At 44.9% G+C, this 20,233-nt stretch overlaps 1 protein-coding gene and 1 long non-coding RNA gene across 3 annotated transcripts in view; one reads left to right on the top strand and one right to left on the bottom strand.

Moving 5' to 3' along the window:
* LOC310900604 overlaps nucleotides 1-3,546 on the top strand; it is a 42,864-nt gene extending 39,318 nt beyond the window's left edge. Inside the window, exon 3 of one of the 2 annotated variants that reach the window (XR_014585260.1) lies at nucleotides 1,289-3,546. This is a non-coding gene — a long non-coding RNA (uncharacterized lncRNA). Of the gene's footprint in view, nucleotides 1-530 lie in introns of both variants that reach the window. The other variant, XR_014585261.1, reaches the window with a different exon arrangement.
* The window catches only part of PCP4 (Purkinje cell protein 4), a 54,282-nt gene extending 41,843 nt beyond the window's left edge, over nucleotides 1-12,439 (bottom strand). The window contains exon 1 of the mRNA XM_083838796.1: nucleotides 12,335-12,439. Within this exon, the coding sequence (XP_083694922.1) occupies nucleotides 12,335-12,343 (9 nt within the window). The 5' untranslated portion in view covers nucleotides 12,344-12,439. The remainder of the gene's footprint in view (nucleotides 1-12,334) is intronic.
* Nucleotides 12,440-20,233: the final 7,794 nt, after the last annotated feature.

Below are 20,233 nucleotides of genomic sequence, written 5' to 3'. Positions count from 1 at the left end.
CCTTGCTTTGAAACGTTTGAGAAACCTTTTTTTCTCTATTTCTTTAAAGCACAGTGGGAACCACTATAATCTTAGGCTGCTGGCCACAGGGGAACAAAGATGTAATAGCCCTAGCTCAAAAATGAGGGAGTACAGCTGGAAGACAGCAGAATTTCAGTCTTGTAAGCAGGGCTGGAAGGTACCTCTGTTAGTCCCTGGCCCCTCAACACCCCAAGGGGAACACTGCAGTTCTATGCCAAGCCAAGTCCTGCAAGCCTCCAAGGGCAGAGAATCCAAACCCCCCTCTGGGAGATCTGTTCCAGCACTGCTGGGAAAGCAACTCTTTACATCCCACAAGGATTTGGGCAGTTACTTTTATTCTGAGCTGGGTTCCTCCTAAAGAGCTGGACTGTAGATGAATCAAAAATTATTGATAAAAAGGATTTGGAAGCCATGGTGTTCTAATCAAAAAATGGTTTGGAGTCATTAAAATCTTTAAATTTTAAATTATTTTAATGTTCCTGATGTGAAATATTTTGTTTGCTGCATAGATCCCTCAAAATTTAATCACTGGTCAGCTCAACACGGATCTGCATCTCCCTGTGATGTTGCATCACCTCCTAGAAATCTCCACCTGGCAGTGGAACAAAACATAGAGCAACACAAGTACCTGAAGGGCTGCGTCCATGCAGCCAGGCAGAACCAAAACAGCTCACAGACAGAGGCAGTCTAGTCGTGTTCAAATAGCATGCCTCAGCTGTAAGCCTCGGCCGTCTGTGCAGGCAGAGCAGACAGATAATGGCAGCTGACTGTGGCACTTGATTAGGAGCAATTCAGAACCTTGGGGATCAAGTGTTTGGATTCAGAAGGGATCCTGGGTACCCTTTAATATTAGCATCCCTGGATAGGAAGAGTGCCCTAAACCAATTAAGGGGTCAGGCTCCTTGCTCAGGCATGATATAACTGATTATGGATGTGTTTTGTTTTTTTTTTTTAACAAGTATTTACTTTATATTTCATTCTTCCAAACCCTTCTGAAATTCAGGGTAATTTAATTCACTGAGATACAAGCCCAGCTGTAATTGAGTTAGAGGCTGTCTTCAAGGGACAGCTTGGTTATTAATGGCAAAAGTCTGCGCTGACAAATTGCTTCATATCTGATCATATCGACTTTAACATTATTAAAACAGACTGCGTGTGCGTCTTCCCAGTCTGCAGAAGTTCTGGTCTTTTTGCTGTTGGCTTTTTTATTTCCAGCTGTACAGTTCAAACCAAATTTGTTCTCTTTCCTTTTTCCTATATATTTCAGAGGTAAACAGATGTTACTACAGTCTTATTACAGATGTTATTACAGCCTGCTAGAACTGGCCAGCTGGGTTTTGAAAAGGTATTAATTACGGCAGTTTCCAGTTGCCATACAAAGCAACTTTCTGCCCCCGCCATAAGGCAAAGCCTTCTGATTTTTCTAGACGACAGCAAGAGGAAGCAGCACGGACGTTTATGCATCACTTTACCCCCCTGGGCAGCCTGCGTGGTCACAGGCAGCTACCACAAGCATCCCCAGAGCCATTTGCAGCTACGACAGCAGCTCCTTGCCAGGCTGTTCCAGCAGCGGGGGAATCACTGGACACGGACGGAGAGCACGCAGCAGCCTTGGCAGCGCACCCTGCCCAGGGGCCAGCTGCACAGAGAGATGACGCAGACCTGTTATCTTTGGCCCCGTGCCACCAGGGGATCCCTGCACGGGGAGCCCTGAATTGGCAGCTGAAGCAGCCTTGAAATTGGGCCGCGCTCGATGGAGGATTTGTCCCGCATTGTTGAAACCCGTATTGAAACCAGCCCGCTGAGACTTTGGGGGAGCTGCTTTGTTCCGAGTGTGACACAGCTCAGAACAAAGCTGCCTTGGCACCGCGAGTCTAAACAGCAGCCAAGCGATTAGAAATAAACCCACCACACTAAGAAGGAGAATGAACAGGGTGATGCACAAGGTCACTTTGATTGCCAAGCGTCAGGGACAGCAATCATACGTGTTCATCCACAGAAAGCAGAAAAAAAGCTAGATCACCAGCTCTGTCCAAGAGCTGGCTGGAAAATCGGGATTTCCACATATCAGAAGTTCCCATGACCCTGCATCTGCTCAGTGAAATTGATGCTACTATCAGCTTCATTATTAATAGCAGCAGAGAAATTAAGAAAGCAATTTTCAGTGTAGCTGTAGGTAGTTCCCAAGCTCCCTGGACCTAGCACAGACTCACCAAGTTCATCCGCTCTAGGACTAAACGTTCTCCAGTTCCTGTAGTGCCCTAGCCTTGGAATGAGTCCAGGGGAAATCACACAACCACAGGATGATTTGGGCAGGAAGGGACCTTAAAGATTGTCTAGTTCCAGCCCTCCTGCCATGGTCAGGGACACCTCCCACCAGACCAGGCTGCCCAAAGCCCCATCCAGCCTGGCCTTGAGCACCTCCAGGGATGGGGCATCCACAGCTTCTCTGGGCAACCTGTGCCAGTGCCTCACCTCCCTCTCTCTGAGTGAAGAATTTCTTCCTAATATCTAATGCAAACCTACCCTCTTCTAGTTTAAAGCCATTACCCCTTGTCTTATCACTGCACTCCCCGACAAAGAGTCCCTCCCCAGCTTTCCTGCAGGCCCCCTTTAGGTACTGGAAGGCCGCTCTGAGGTCTCCTTGGAGCCTTCTCTTCTCCAGGCTGAACAACCCCAACTCCCTCAGTGTGGCTTCATAGGAGAGGTGCTCCAGCCCTCTGAGCATCCTCATGGCCCTCCTATGGACTTGCTCCAACAGGTCCATGTCCTTCTTGTGCTGGGGCCCCAAATGTACCCACCTGCTCCAGGTGGGGTCTCAGAAGAGCAGAGCAGAGGGGCTGGCCACTGCTCTTTGGCCCTGCTGGCCACGCTGCTTTTGATGCAGCCCAGGATACAGTTGGCTTTCTGGGCTGCAAGTGCACATTGCTGGCTCAAATCCACCTTTTCAAATCTGGCCAAACAGATTCACCAAAAGCTTCCCCACCACATTGTTTCAAACACTCCCCCTCTACAGTACTGTGACTTCCAATGCAAGTTCAACGAAAATTTGCATTTTCTGCACTCCAAATAGTTATCTGTCACTCCATCATCAGTCTCCCATTATGTACTAAGGTCCCTTCTGCACTTTGTGCCTTGCATATGAAGTGGAAGAACAATGTTACCCAACTAGACATATTCACCTTACTAACACATAGACATGACAACCCATCATGCAAAGACATTAAAAAGAGGACTTCAAAGTGCTTCTCCAGGAAATAAAGCCATGCATTCATTTTGTTAATATCCTAACAGACCCATCCTGTGACTAGATAGAAAATACATTCCTTAGAGAAGTTTCACGCAGAAAGCAGATTACAACACTCATTTAGATCCAGCTTTGTGCTGTCTGACACACTGCAGTCTGACAAAAACATCTATTAATTTAAGTCTTACATGACATGACCACAAAAGACAGTTAGGATTCAGATTTGCAAGATATATATATATATATATATGTATTGCATTCACACCATTAATGCTAGATCCTTAGCTAACTATTCTTTTGCATTTGCAGGTCTGTGTCACAAGCCGAGCTCCAGGATGTCCACCAAGCACACCAAGCTTTTAGCCAAAGCCAGGAATACAAGGCAGCACTCAGAAATCACTGCAAACACTCCTGCAACCTTACGTGAGAGCTTCCTTTGGCTTGGCTTGGATGCCAGCGCTGTCCCATAGCTTGGGAAATGAGCTGAAGTGATAGCTAGCCACGTCTGACTGGACAATTAAAATTGGCATGAAGTTGGCCTGCCTTAGGCATTTGGCTGACCTGCTTAAACTGCAGCACACGTGTGCTGGCACATGTGTTTCAAAAGTGTGCCAAGCCAACAATGTGCTTGCTCTCTTTTCTGTTGCTGAGTTATCTGTCAGATCTGAGTGGAGTAGTGATATGTATGAAGTAGCTATGAAGCTTCGTGTTTTATTTTTCCACCATTTCCAGAAAGCTGTCTGCCTAGCCTAATTTGTAGCAGTTTCCATCTTCTATCTCCCTTCACCTCACATTTCACTAATACATGTTAGGAATTGAAGGAATTGGCTTTCAGTGTTGCTCAGATTTCTTTCCTGAACATCACACAGTATCTCAAGCTCCAATAAAAGACATTGTACAGGGTATTTCAACTAGTGTTGAAATTCTGCTTAAAAATTCAGTATGCAGAATATTCAGTGTCTTAAACTAAAAATAGTTTAATCATTGGGATTTAAAAGAGAAGCATATTTTCTGCAGCGGGAAGGTAGAGACAGCAGTAATCTCATTACTTATACCATTAGAACTAGAGGATAAAAAGCATGAGAAATCAGATGAAAGGCATGCTTGTGATCTTTATAAGAATTATTTTTCTGTCTCTGTACCTGTCCCCTACTGCTCCACCCGAAACTTGGACTTGAGCACTGTCACGTTTTCATATTTAGCTAGGTGTTACACATTTTGGCTTATCTCAGGCCAGCCTCTCTCCCACACAAGATTGCAGCTACCTCCTGACGTCTACTCTCACCTTGTCTGATTTAGTGGTGAGTCGCTTCTAAAGATAAGCCTACCTTGCACATCCAAACCCCAGCTCCCCCACCCTCTAGCAGAAGAGGGCACTCTTTCCTCTCTTCAGCACAACTTCACCCTAGAGCCTACTGGGGGCTTTGCTGAAACACACACCACTTCTTTGTAGAGATGTGCATGTAAAGCAGGATGTGGGTAGTAGGTCTGGTCAGACATGAATCAGCTGAATACCTCTGGCTTGGAAACACTAATCCACTAATGGCAAACTTTTTGTGGGAAAGTATTACTGTAACTATAAAAAGATCCTCACAAATCACTGGTCTTCCTTCATATCCTGCGTGTTATTAGGAAAAGGTCCAATCTCACGAAAATCCTCAAGGAATCAAGAGATGCCTTCAGATCTATTCAGCTTTGTGTCATCTACTTTATACCCATAATACACTTGCACCAATTTGGGAGTTACCATGATCTCGATACTCTTTTCCTTGAAATTTATCTTCTGTAGTCAGAATGCCACCAACTACAATCTCAGCGCTTGGTAATCCCTCTAGTGTTAGATTTGTAGAGAACAAAGCACCGTCAAAGCAGATTAACGGCCATGATATCTGCTGTCTTGGAAAACTTAATTTGGATGTCTCAGGGGGTAGATGCAGATGAAAAGCATCCCCAGGCACTAGCAGCAGGTACTGTCTGCTTTCCAGTGCTCTCTCCAGGGGTTTTGAAGCTGTACAGGTCCCTAATTTCCCTCAAACTACTCTTCCATCCCCTACAAAACTAAAGCACTTTCTATCAAACGCTGCTTCTCATACACAAACCTACCAGTTCCTGCTAGATATGCTGACTTAACAGGAGCATTTCAGCTGTCTCACCAATTCACTTGGGAAGAGCCTACTAACTGTTGGCAAGATTAACAAACTTAAGCACAACACTGCACTGAGAGTTGTCCTATTTCCATGGATAGGTCTGGTCAGCGTTTACTTGGGCATTTCTGAACTGCACCTTTTGTGGTGATGACAGAAGGCACCTAAAATCCCTACGAATGCATCTACATCAGCATACAACTAGCCAGGATCCCTGCAGATCTTTGCTCTTCTCCATTTTTAGGACAGCCGTGTTGCGTGGTGATCCTACACATAACCTTCCCCTGCTCAAGTGCACAGCAGCATACAGCCTTTGAGTTTAGGCCGTTATAGCCTGAACATTTGTTTCCTGTTTATCTGGTTCTGCTACTGCATTTTCCTGGTCCTGCTGGCACTATCGGGCAGCTGGCTCCACAGTGCAGCTAGAATCAAACCAGCCAGCCAAAGAGCAGCAAATAAGGCTGGTGACAAAGCAGCTTGCACCTCCTCTCCACCAGGCACTTGGACACCAAGACCCTGTTTGTGACACTAAATATACAATTGCTTGCACATGCTTTGCCATAGCTAGCACCCTCCCCACAAGAGAGAATCTGCAGCTCTCCCACCTGATGACCTAGCACAACCCTCCTCACCAGTTTGCTGTCTCTAATCTGGGAATCTCTGAAGTCAGGAGGGCACCACCTTTAACAGCATTTCCTCACCCTTTGTTTTTTACTTTCAGCTTTAACAAAAGATCCCTACCATCATTCTGCCTGCTGTTGCTGTACTCACAGTATCAGCTACACCTCTGCTCAGGGTCACGTTTCATGCACTGCATACTAAGGTGGTAACGTAGGAACGCTCAGTGTCTGTAAAACAATACTTTTCAAGAGGAAAGACAATTCAGCTCTAACTAGCATTCAAGGCATGTAGGCAGACAATTTTCACTTCTGACTAAAGTTGTGCTTCTTCCTCCAAGTTCCATGTTGGCGCATAAATGAGGCTGTATGCCACGGGATATGAACAGAGCAGATGAGAAAGCACCAGCTGAACTTGGCCTAGGTGACACTTGCACAGCTTCCCCATCTGGAGACTGACCCAAGACCAGGCTAGAGACATGGAGTGGGGATGAATTGTGAGCCCCCCAAATCCTGTCATTAAAAACAAGTTTTGCAATTGCAGCTCTTCTATAGTTGCTTACTCTGAGCTTACTCCATGAAGATTGCCATTCATTTTCCTAACAAGAGACAAGTAGGCTATATGATCTCTCTTGCATCTGTTTCCGTAAGAGAAATAATGAATAATTGTCACTATTAAAAGTAGAAGGGAAGAAGGATGTTGGTTATTTTACCTGGTTTCTGTTTATTTAGCATGTCTATTTTTGTTAAACCAGTGTCCAAACAACTGAGAAAAACACGGAACACCTTTTCTTAGAAAAACGAGACTGTTACTCATCATCATTACTCTCTGCAAGGTGTAGGATCCTTTTAAGTGCTACACGGCTCTGCGATTTTAAGGCTCTGTTGCAACTGACAGGATGAAGGAAGGCATCGCTTTCCTATGATGCACACAGCCTTCTCCCAGTCCTCTTCAGCCAAGAAGTGGGTGTCTCATGATTTACATACCCTGTGTCTAGGTCTAGCCACTCTATTACAAGTTCTTTTGTAGTGCAGTTATAGAGAAAAACCTGTAAACACTGAGACATCTTCCAAGTCATCCCTAAGAAAAAAATAAAAGGCAAGGCAGACAATAGCAAACATTGGCCTGGAAATGAAATATTTTATTAAAGTCAATAATGAAATATCCAGAAAGCTTTGATAGCAGTTAACTTCAGCAGGAACAGTGGTGGCCTACTACCATATGACATGGGTCATCGTGAGCTTGATCCAGCGCAGAAACTGTTGGAAGATGATTCTTGTAAGCTATCCAATATATTAGATTTAGGGACATCTGACTAGAAAGTAATATGCTTTTGCAGCCTGGAACAATATTCTATTAATCTTCATGCTGAAGTGCTGGATGGAGCTTTCCCATTCTACAAGTGCAGCAGTTTTTAAGTTACTCTTACAAGGAAATATGATCTGAAGCATACTTCCAAAGCTAACTGTCCTTTATTAGAGCATTGTTTTAATCTGTTGGCATTACACACATTGCAAGAATACTAACATGATTCTTTCTAAAGAGTGCATCTGCCAGCTTCACCAAATTAAGGAGATTAACTTCCAACCTCATTTCTAAGTGCTATTTTAGAAAATGCCTTATCCCACTGAATCCACTCTGATGGAAGGAGTGGGCAAAGTGACAGATAAAAACTTATTGTTCTCCCTTCTTCCTCCTCTTCTGAGCTGCAATTTACCACCCAGCTAATAAATAGATTTGAGCTAAAATTAAAAACTGATGTTCATGCGCCTTCCCTATCCCACCCCCATCCTACAACAGCTGCAGAGTTTCCTCCTCAACCCTGCCATGCTCTTGCTGCACTTCAGAGCTGCTGTGGTTATACCCTCAGCAAAGCTGGCACTTTAACAGCTGGGGGTCTCCACAGTATCTGAAAAAAAAATGCATACAGAAGGGTGTCATCTTCCCGCACATACCATAGAAGTCTGGCTTGCTCAGACACTCCCCAGGACTGCAAGCACCTCAGAGGAAAATAGCTGCTTTGAACTAACATTGCATCTTGTCCCCCCTACAAACACCAGTTTTTTGATTTACTGCTATCCAGGATTGGTGTTAAAATCCTCACTTCAGTGTTTAAACGTATCTGGTCCCATAACCCAAGACCCCACAAGTTTTCCTCTGTTTCAGGAATATATTAAGCCACATTCAGGAGAGCAATCCATGAAGGCGACACAGTTTTCCTACTTAACCACCTGATCCAGCTACAGTTCCAGGCAGAAGCCTCCACGTCTGCCTAGCATTTCATTCTTGGCCACATTCCTCTCCTTCTATAACAGCCTCTTGGCGAGAGTACTTGTCTGGAGGGATGGAAACATCCTCCAGGTTCTCCCTCAACCTGGAAGGAAGCAGACACCTTATGTTGCTTTGCCAAGCTGGGGGCATGCCCACACCACCAGTTTTGAAGACAGACAGAGAGACTGCCTTGGTGGCAAGTGTCTCCTCCCACCCCAAAGGTGGGAGAAGCTCAGATTTCTGAGAAGTCTTTGACCCCTGTGTAATGGCACACCACGTTTCCAGTGATGCCTCCATCTTTGCCGATTAGACTGCCTGGGTACCTACCTGAAGGTGATCTGAGCACCAGAACACACCAAGTAAGTGCTTCGGGCTGCAGATGTGAGCCATTAGGCACATCCCATGAGATCTGAACTGACAGCCGATGAGCCAGAAATACCCTGCACATCCCCATCGCACGTCACACAACCACACACACCCCCTTTGTGATCCTTTAGGAGGTGGGCACAACACAGCAGGTGGTGCAGAATTGAAGAGCCCAGAAGGAATGTAAGACAACATGAAGCTTGCTGCACATCAAGGGAGATGCACAAGCTGGGGTTGTCTGTATTCAAAGTGTGACAAAAAAAGCATTTACGCACAGGTCAAGTCCCCAGCTAAGAGACCTAAGCACTCTACAGAGTGAGACCCCAATAGCTCTCTTCTGGTGACTTATGAATTACATGTGCCCAGTGAATTATACGTGCCCCATTGCTTGGCGTCTGCTGCAGAAGACAAGATGGAATATTCTTGCTGCTCTCTGCTAGCTAGACTGCTCCCCAGGCATACAGTGTTGCTGTTTCAAACCCTGCCTTAGGTGGGCACGTCAGCACCCTGGCAATCAGTAGAGCACATCAGTCAGGTTGTGTAAGGCTTTTCCAAGGCATGTTCTTCCCCTAAGCCGCAGGAGCCTGGGGCACGTGTTGATTAGGTATTTTTCCTGAATGGGTCTCCTGAAGCTAGGCACACAGATTACACATTGAAGCTGAACTCCACCCCTGCCCCAAAAATACCACTCTAACTCTTCAATTGTTAGGAAACACTTTAATAACAAAAGGAAACAAATTCATCCAACAAGGCAGTCTCATTACACATGTGCTTCATCCCTGAACCACAGGAACAGCATCCAGGGCTGCTAATACCCTATCATTTGCATGTGCTCCTTCCCAAGTCCAGATCTGACTCCAAAAGCCAGAGTCATTCAACACAGGAGGCAGGTGTGGCAATGAATGTTGTAAAAGTGTTTGTGTGAAGTTGTAAAAATGCTTCTTGTGAGAGGCACTCTCACCATGACCAGGCATCATACCCAGAGCATCAGTTAAGTCTCTGACAAGATGACAGGATTCACTGAGGTGAATCAAGCTTATGCCACTGTTGAGTACAGAGGCTCACTAGTGGTTGTGAATAGTTATTTGGCATTCTTCTATAAACCCAGCACCCAAGATCACTTCCCCCAGTTCACCCTAGGTGACCAGAGATCTTCAATGGAAGTGCTGCACCTGTCTCCTAGATGCTCACTGACAGTAGCTGACATTTTACAGCATTGCCGTTCTCTCTAGGCTCATTAAAGATGAAGGAAAACACCTACAGACCTAGAAAAAAGGCTCCTCAGTTATTTGAGGACAGATTTTCCAAGTTACTTCAACACCTAAAAATGCATTTCAATACTTAATGAAGTTTGAGAAGCTCCCATGCAGCTAAGTGAACCGTCCCCAGCTCAAACCAAGATGCATTTAGTACTAAATTTGTTTGGACACTTGCACAATACTACTAGGTAAGCCCTTATACCTCAGCTTCCCTGTAACTATTTACAGTGCCAGAGCTTAGCCCAGCAGTCAGAGAATCTTAAACATTCAGACAAACTGCAGATGAAGTGAAAGTGTTTTTTTTTTTCTGCAGAAGAAAGTTCTTTATCTGTTCTGAAAGGTGTTAGCTGCTAAAAAAATAAAGTACTATAGTCAGATTAACAGCTGCTTTCTCTTCAGCTTTCTCCATCAGGAGACTGGTAATCACCGTAAACACCGTAAAAAATAAGTTAGTTTAGCTGGAGGCAGTAAAATAAGAATCCATGCAAAGTCTCAGCAAGTAACTTCCAAGGGACCTGAAAGCTCCCTTCAGAGGCTTCTACAACCGCATTTTAAGTTCCACTCAAATCCTAACAATTATTAACATAAGCAAGAACCTTCTCACCATCTCAGCACCACTTTCAAGTAATCTTTCCATGGCTCTACAGGAGCCCTTTTTAATCACTGTCCTCAGATTTTCTGGCAGATTAGGACAGAAAAATCAAAATATTTTTCAGTTACAGCATTACAAGCAAAATCCACCAAAACCCCCATCAAAATACAGCAAACAGATGTCTAAGGAGCTTGCTTTCTGCTGATCTTTTTTTGCCTCTGTATTTAAGCAGTCTTTCACACTGAAGTGGTTTGGACGGGTCCAGTTGCTTTTCCCTGCCCGTCGGAAACAGAATGGTCTTTTGAGTAACAGCTGGCAGGCAAGTAACAGCAAGGAAGCTTTTCTTCACTGGAGCTGTGGGCAATAAACACTCTAATGTTATCTGTTGAATGACAGTGACGATAGGACCGAAGACACTGACTGCACTCTTAAGTGTCATCTGTACAGGGCTTAGTGCTGCACCAGAGAGACATCATTTCTAGCTCTGGAGGTGTGCCGGGAATGCTATTCTGTTAGGCACTGGGAAACACATTACGAATAGAGAACCCCTGTGCTGGTATTAGCAGTGATCTTGATGTTTATTGGGACTTACCGCACACAAAGCGAGCAATATAATTCAAACTATCAAGGGGTAATTACTGAGCAAATACAGCCGGGCACAGGACTATAACCTAACAGTGCCTTGCACAGTTGCAGTAAGCACAGCAGCATCACCCTACCATTCCTCTTCAGAATTTCTTTCCCCCCCAAATGCTATCTTGAAGCAGTAGCCAATGTGAGTGGCAGAAGTATAGTTGCATTAAAAGCCTACTGCATGAACTCTATCCAGCTGACTCAAATGCAGGCAGGAGCAAGGAGAGGTCACGGACAGCGTGCTGCATTACACCTGGACTGTCTGATCTCTGCGAGCAGCAGAAAAGCACGGTGAGGATTTCCTCCGTGTTCGCCATTTAGCCTGACCTGCAAACCAAAAGGTAAGCTGCTCCTCACAGATCTCTTAGCCAGAGACCATGCTGCTACACTGCTCTCCATCTGCCTCAGGTTTACTCTTCAAGTCGCTTACCTAAAAATACACCAAGTGTAACATCTGCACAGTAACTACAGCCTGAACTTACTTGGCATTGCTTTTTGCTTTCTGCAGGTTGCTAAGAAAGGAACATCCATTTGTTAAAGCAGCAGCAGGTCTTCTATGACCGCAGCTAGCCCCTAGGAATAGGGTGCTGGATAAGGTGTAATTGTAGATCTCTCTCCTGATCCCCCAAAAAGGTGCACTAGAGAATTTGGGATCCTGCTAGCTGCCTCCACCAGGCACTTGATCCACTGACTGTCACTAGCCATCCTGCCTGAACACACTTTTAAGAAAAAAATACTAGTTTGTCCCAAGAATGCTTCCACAGAAAAAATATATATATATATTTCTCAGCTTATTTATTTACAAGCACACAGCGATCCTTTCATGCTTGGCACTGCTTGCATTTTTTCCCCTTAATTATAACCCTCCCCAGGACAATATTTACAAAGTTTGCATCAACTACAAGCAGAGCATTTTTCCTCCGTGAGCCCACACAACTCATTACACACCCTGTCCCTGTGCAAAGCCATAAATACATCTTTCAAGTATGGGGCTTTTTGTTAAGTTATCGCCCGGCGGTGCACATGCTCCTTCACAGCATGAAGCATTGCACCGGTTCGTGCCTTGAAGGCGCACGGACACCTGTGGAGGTTCATTAGAAGAAGCTTTAAAAGACGCTGTGAATTTCAGCCCCCCCCCGGCAGACGTGCCCCACACCCGGCCCCCCGCCGGCCGCTCACCCACCTCGCTCATCTCGCCCGCGCCCCGCCGGCAGCACCCGCCCCGCACCGCGCCGCGCGCCCGCCGCCCCGCGTCGCCCTTTAAGAAGCGGCGCCGCGCGCCCGGCCCGCCCGGCCCCAGCCAATGAGCGCCGCGCCCCGCGCCGAGCCCCCCTGCGCCCCCCTCACCGCCGTCGCCCCCCCGGCCGCCATTTCGAGGGGCCGCGGCGCCCCCTGGTGGCGGCGGGGAGGCCGGGACAAAATGGCGGCGGGTGGAGAGGGGGGACTGGGGCTGGGGCTGGGGCTGGGGCGGTTTGCTCGCCGTCCTCAAAACGGGTCTCGAAGCTGGGGCTGCTGGCTTTGTGCCTGCCAGGCGCAGAGGGAGGCGAGGGGTGAGCTCCCCAGCCCGTGTGGCGGAGCGCTCTGAAAACGTGAAGTGCTGTCAGAGGCGAAGTGGGGAAAGTTTCAGGGCCCTGCTCTTGTCACCCGGCTTTGTCCTCTCTTACAGCTGAGCTGGGTCAGCCATGGTGCGAGCCCCGCTGCCACGGCTCTCAAAACCTTCACTGTTACTTCATTGGGCTGCTTGCCAAAGAAGATGGAAAAGAGTGCTTTCGATAATTTTCTCAGAAAAAAAATAATTAAAACTTTGGAAATTATGCGGTTCCACTCCTGTATCCATCTTTTGATGGAGCACAATTACTATATTTGGCAATACACATCTCAGATGCTCTGACTCATGTATCTGTGAAGAAATATAGATTCAATTTGCTCTGGGAATGCACTCAACTCCCTCAAATTTCTCTCAAATTGATGAAAAAAAAGTTAAAGCAGCATTTTGGAGAGCCCAGGATTGCCAACCTTTGCACGCCCAGGGTTTTTTACACAGCCCATGTCCAGGGCCAGCCTTGGTGAAGGCAGCAGAAGAAATGTGATGAGGCCTTTCTGGAAGCCGCCCTTGCCTCTCACCACGCTACCTGCAGAGGCTCGGGGGTGCAGTTTAGCCTTCACGTGGAGGACGGAGAACACGGAAGCCTTTCTACATCCATTTGCTTGGACTGATAAATGTCATCTTGTACCAACCCAGAAACTTGCCGCCCTGACTTCTGGGCAGGAATTAAATGCTAAATGGTGATTTATCCATGCTCTGGATAAACTTACTATTTCCCAGCAAGGTAAAAGCCACCGTAGCTCTTCTCAGTCACAGAGTCGATTCCTAACCTCAGGCAGCCATCAGGGCTGTCACCGTCTTGATTTTCAGTGAGGTTACCTGGGATCCCAGTCTTGCAGGGAAGCAGAACTACGTCAATCTCTGCAGCGTCGATCCAGCACCAGGTCGAGAGCTTTCTTTTGCCCTGTTAAACACAGTGGCGCATTTGCAGTTTGTGTAGTTTCTCATTTGATCTTCTTTAACTTGAGCCCGTGATGTGTTTGCAGCTATTCCTATTCTTTAAAAGAAACGGTTCACAGCATGAAGTGTTTGGAGAAGAATCACCTCACCAAATGCATGGATAAATCCTGCCATTTACAACTGGGGATCACAATGCTGCAGTCCCTTTTTTTGTTTGTTTGTTTGTTTTTTTAATTTTTTTTAGGCTTTCCCAGGTTACTGGCTGTAGCAAATGGGGGGGGGAAGACCCTATTTAAAATACCATCTTCAGTCTTCTTTTATTATATTAATTTCACCAGGACCTCCACTGGCATCTGGCATTTTACAAAACTGACAATAATTGTCCAAGGTCTTGTAGCGAGTGGACCAAGTGGGCAATAAGCACGGTAAGAGCTCGTTGCATGGGTAGCAGTTTGTTCTGCAGCTTCAGGAGTGTCAGTACAGTGTGAGGACACAAAGTAAAAATGATGAAGTTCAGCCCCTGAAGCAGCTTATGTGACAACGTTTTCCAGTGAAAAGTAATCATTGGCATATTGCATTAGTACTTGTATTCTGACTAGAGTGCTGTTGGTCTGTGAGCTTATGGGTACAAGGCACAATGCGAACAAAAAATTCTTAAAGGGTTACTTCTGACCAAAGAGCTCACAAACACATGGTAGGTGATACAGACAGCTGAGAGAAAATCTTTTCAGTTTCCACTGACAATGCTGGGAGCCTGTTTAGTTGCAGAATAATAAAGCTGGATCTGAAATCTTCTTGCTGCTTACCTCAGTGGAGGAAAAAAAAATGCCAGGAGCATGGCACAGCCTCCTTTTGTATCATGCCCAAACAGAATCCATTTCTTTCCCCTCCATATATTTGCTCATCCGATCCCACAAAATCACACCAAGGAGTAGCAGGATGATGAGGTGGGTCATAAACACAGGCCACCACATGTCCTCCTCGGGTACAGCCACTGGCCGCGGTGGTTGCCAGTTAGCCAGCTGGGTTGCAGGTAGTCTGTGTTCATTTTGTAACTGCATGTGTAACGTGTGCTGGTGAGATATGACATAAAAATTTAATTTCTGTCCGAGAGCTGGTCTCTCCATCATCGAAACAAATATGTCAGATTCAAGCAGAAAAGCCCAGAGTTACAATTCAGGCTGTGCTCCGCTGTGCACAGAGAAGTGTGCTAACAGGGAAGGCACTTCCCACCAGATTCAGCGTGGGAACATACAGTGTTTTTATTTTCTGACCTGCGTTGAGGAGTTTCCAGGCTTCAAGAGGGGCACTCTGCAGAGCACACTGAGCTGCACCCAGGAAAGCCCAGAAGTCCCAGTTCAGGGCATGAGTCGATGTGAGCTGGCATTTTGAGGAATGAGCTGCCTAGATTATCTACTGGGAGATGTGGAAGAGGGTGGCAGTCCCTCGCTTCTCAGGGCGCTGTGTTAAATTGCAGTTCATAGCCAGGTGCCGAGCTTGCTCTTTGCAAATACAGCACTCTTCTTCCACAGCAGTGATGCTGAGGGGGATGGCAATGTCCTCCACGTGCTAGCTCCCTGCTTTGGGGACAGCTTGCATGTACTGCAGCGTGCAGTCCCAGTATGTGATGCACCAGCTGTGCTCCTGTTCTCTCTCTCTCTGAATGTCTCGTTCCTGCCTCCTGGATTTACTTTTCATACCCTGGAGAAAACTTCCACAGCCAACCAAAACAATCTAGGTATAAACTGGGGGTTGAAACACAATGTGCCTCTCCTTGTTCTTAGAGTGGCACTGCTGAACTTCACAGCTCTTGGACATCCACACACACAGACGCACAGATCCACCCTATCCCAGGTGCGACCTGAGTTCTGACTTGTTCGTTTATGAGCCAGCTTAGTTTGACATACCTCTTGCTCTGGAAAGCATAGAATTATGGAATCATGTAGGCTGGAAAAGACTTCTACGATCATCTAGTCCAACCTTTAAATGCAGCAGCAAGTTGAATTTTCTTAGAATAAAGATACCTCTAATATTCTTTTTCATTTGTGTTCTGTCATTTATGCTATCTGATGGCACCAGGTTTTAGTTTTGAGTTTTTTAAGTTTTCAGGCTTCGCTGACAGCCTTTCTAGCCTCTGGCAATGCTTTACCTTAAAGGTGCCCCAAAGCTCAGCTTTTACTAAAGTGCACTGCCAAGTAGTGACACTTCTAAATAGAGAAAATGTTCTAAGCTATTCTATTTTCCAGAGCCGTTATATTCTGAAAATTGACTATTAAAATACCACCTTCTTGTTCATCATGTCTGCACCTGCTATGCATTCAATCTTGTCTGCTGGCATATGACTACAATTTTACTGCCTCTCACTCCCACTTACCTGAACGAATTAACACAGAGAAGAGCATCTGAGCTGGCTTCTGAAGCAGAAATGCTCACAGACTTCCCAGGAGTTTCACCTGTGCAAGAAGACTGAAGACGGCTCTTCTCTGCAAGTGTGAATGAGGCCTGCTTGGAGAACCATATATTCCATATATGTAACAAAACAAGTAATTGTACGCTCAGTCTTTGTCTGTGGCAATGACATGTAGCTGCACAGTCTTACTTCACCTCAAACCCCACCACTGGAGGTGCCTAGGAAGTGGGGTGGCTTTATTAGAAGTATGGCTAGCTGCAGGATCACTCCAGAAGAAACAGTAATAGAAAACACAGGGGAAGATAACTTCTTAGGCTGCTCTATTTTTCAGTCAAAATTTGATTCAAATCAAATCATCCCCCACCCCCCCAGAAAAAAAGAAATATGACTGTGCCTTGAAAGGTGTTCCATATTCCTCTGGTGCTAAAATAGATTTGAATTTTGATTGTGACTGCAGAAACTGAAGTTTCCAAGTGCTTGAGATTGGTACACTGAAGTGAAACTAGTGCCTCTTTCTCTTTTTCGTTTTATGAATTTTTCAAGAGATGGGTAGAACAACTTTACACAAACTTTCAGAAAAGGAAATCTGTGTTGCAGCTGAAATCAGGGATGCTGATTTCAAATGGGAAGGTCTTGTTTCAGAAAGACATGCATTTGAATACTGGAAAACAGAAGGGGATCTGGAACATGACCTTATTACAGAGAACATGCTGTAATTATTGGCTTTGGTCTGCTCCTTGATAGCAATAGATTTAACAAGCATAGCCCTAGACCGCGTGACTGGTCGTTCATACATATCAGCTAATTTGCCCAACTAAAAAATTGCAAATGTAGAATAAAAGCACTTTCCACAGGCTTAGCTCCCATTAGTATGCCTTTTTACCTTTTAATTAAGAAGCTAATGGCTGTGGGTAGTTGAGGAACAAAATACCTTTGAAGATCTGGGCCTTAGGGCCTTTGTTACAATCTAGCCTTTGTTCCCATGCAAGAGCAATGAGTCAATGGTTCCAACAAAATCTTACCGCTGTTGGTGTCACAAGTATAATTTCAAACATAATCTTGAAAAATTGAGTCTTTTCTCCAGAGATTTGCATGACATGACTTACTGTACAGTATGAGTCATCTTCTATCCTAAAAAAAAAAAAAAAAAAAAAAAAGCAATACCCAAATATAAGTGTCAATTCTCCAGTCTGGACAAAGAATTTTGAGGGATGTAATTCCTAGAAGTGTCCTGAACTTTGGTGTAAAGAAAGCCACTCTCTCAGTTTAAGTGAAATTCCCGAAACCTTTCAAAGCCTGAAGTGTGCTGTGGGTTTTGACTCTTTTATTGGCTTTTGATTTGCAGAGGAGAAAGGATACGAAAATGTATAGTATTCAGGTGTTACTTGGCACTTACCCATGGCAGTTAACTTTTTAATTAAATGGTAAAAAGACATATTAATTATCAGTTAACAATTTTCAATCTCTATACAGACAAAGGAATTAATGTGATTAAAAAGATCCACAACAATTACAGTTTGCAGTGTGGAGAGAGAAGGAAGTTTAAAGCATACCTCCTTCCCTTACTTCAGTGACTTTGGAGAAATTAAGGTTAAGGGCAAACTCTTGGTGTTTTCTGTGCCCTTTAGATTAAACAAGCAAAGAAAAAAATTGAATTGGTCCCCCTAAAATTCTCAGTAGTGTCTTACAAAAATGAAGGATTTTGTTGCAATACAAGCTGAGAGCATTAAGCGTTCCATATATATGTACATATATGAATTTACACAGCAAATGTCAAGGTGAGATAAGACATCTAGGAGGGTCTCATTGGTCCTGGGCTGTTGCACAGGAGCCAGGGTTCAGGGAGCCTTTTCCCCTCTGTGTACTCGCTAAATCCCTGTTCTGCTCAGAGGATGGATCTAGAAGGCTCCCAGCTTCAGAAGAGCTGAGGTACATTGCAAAGGTAACCAGTGCTCAGGGATCGGAGTCTTCTCTCCCACCCCAACTACAGAAAGCTGGTTTGACCAAAAAATGAAAGGTGGTGCTAGTGCTGTACGACCCTCTCCATTGTGCACCACACAGCACTGCTACAGTGATTGCTGGATCCACTGGATTCCTTGTTCTTGTTCTCTATCGCAGCGTAGTGCTGAGGTTCAGAAAGGTTTCTGTGCTGTTTGCTTTTCATCTTTAGACAGAGCAAAAGCTTCAAAACAACCTCTGATCTTTGTGTCACAGCACTCCCAAGTTTTGTGAGACATTTTACAGGATAAAATAAAATAAAATAAAATAAAATAAAATAAAATAAAATAAAATAAAATAAACAAGACATCCAAACCCTTTCTTTCCACTTGCCCTAGAAACATTTTAGTGCTGTATTGATAGTAATTATACATAACATATTCCAGTAAAAGGAATTTAAAGTCATCAGGTCAAGTGATCCATAATTGGTGGCTGCCAAAATGAAGATCCCAGTGCAAATGTATTCCAGCTCTGCTCTTACCTCATACAAACACAAATTGGGGTTCTTCATGGTCTCAGAGGGCAGGAGCCTGCCTCTGCTGTGCAGGATGCTCCAGCTTAGGGCATGAATCAAGAGCAAATAGTTAGATGGATAGGGAAAAGCTTACTATGTTAGGGCTCACACAAAAAAAAAGGTCAATAAAAAGAAGAAAGACTTGTCTCTGTTGCCTAGTATCTTTTCTGGTATATTTATAGATATCTGAAGTTTTGGAGTTCTCAGCTTCAGCTTCTGGTGCCTTTTTACCCTTATGCACCTGGTTTAGAAATGGAGCTAGTTAAAATTACCATTGTATAAGAGGTTGGCTGGAGGTAGGAAGCTGGATAATTTCATAGCATGGTTTGGGTTGGAAGGGACCTTAAGGACCACCTGGTTCCAGCCCCTGCCATGGGCAGGGACACCTCCCACCAAACCAGGCTGCTCAAAGCCCCATCCAGCCTGGCCTTGAACACCTCCAGGGATCCACAACTAATACGGACTCGATTATCCAAGAGGTCTCTCTTAGGCCTATTTCGTACCTTCAGCTTATTCATGAAATAGGATCTGTTCCACTTATCAAAGTAAGAATATTTAGTTACCATTCAGAAAGGGAGCTGGTCAAAGAAAAAGTAGGATCAGCACTTTTTGATTTCTGAGCTGTGAAGTGCGACAACAGACCAAGATAAATTGCACTGGCTTCTAGAAATATCCATTTAGAACGGGCATACTCAGAGATACAAAAACAAGCACTTTAACATAGCCCGTTCCGTGTCACTGAGTTAAATCTCTCCTTATGGCAATGGTTAGTTTGCTGAGAGGAGTATGAGGGAGGGAAGGGAAAGAAGACAAAATCTGAGAGAAGAAAACAGCTATGCGTGTTCAGCATCTAAAGACCTAACCAGATGAGTAGCTCTGATGAGCTACCAGTATGAGTAACCAGACGAGCAGATGTGGCTCATTTGACAGTCTTTTTAAATGAAATTATTTGGGTTTGGTTTAGTTTTCCTTAGAAATGTTAAAATAGAGATGGAAATAAAAGGAACTAACAGCAAACTAATGGGAATGAATGACTTCTCAGCAAAAGCGTCTCACTTTTAAAAGAGAATAAATGCTTAGATCTGTTTCCTTCATCTTTCTTCTATAATGTCCCTGTTATCAATAATAATGCCTTGTTCAGCCATTTCCTATGGGCTAGTGGTGACATTTCAATTGAATGGCTGATGACTTTTCAGAGGGCCTTGTCTACCTTCCACACCTCCTAGAAAGCGCTCTCTCTCTGACCCAGTATCTCTAATTGAGGTGTTATTAAGTAGAGGTTCTTGTAAAGGTCAACATAACTCTAAAATAGATCCGTGAACACAAAAGAGACGTGGTTCTCTGTCCTGACTCACCACAGTGCCATTTTATTCAGCACAGAGTTTCCCTCGGCAGCATTTCCAAAGCACAGAAGAAAGAACAATGGCAAGCTTGGAGGGCTGAGCCCTTGGGGATCTCTCCACAGACCATGAGAGGACAAGTTTCCCTCCAGGAATTTCAGGACACCAGTGATCGCCTTGATTTGTGTCCCAGCAGAGCATCTCTCTTTTGCTCTCTCTCCCCCTCCTTTAACTTTCTAGTTGGCTGAGGGAAAAAAAAGCACTCAAGCTTTTTTCTCAGCTATTGTGGCTGTTCCCTTAGGAGCCAGACAGAA

This window comes from Anser anser (genome assembly GCF_964211835.1).
Source record: "Anser anser genome assembly, chromosome: 1".
Taxonomy (NCBI): domain Eukaryota; kingdom Metazoa; phylum Chordata; class Aves; order Anseriformes; family Anatidae; genus Anser; species Anser anser.
The sequence above is the reverse complement of the archived record's forward strand: the minus strand, read 5'-3'. Positions and strand labels throughout refer to the sequence as shown.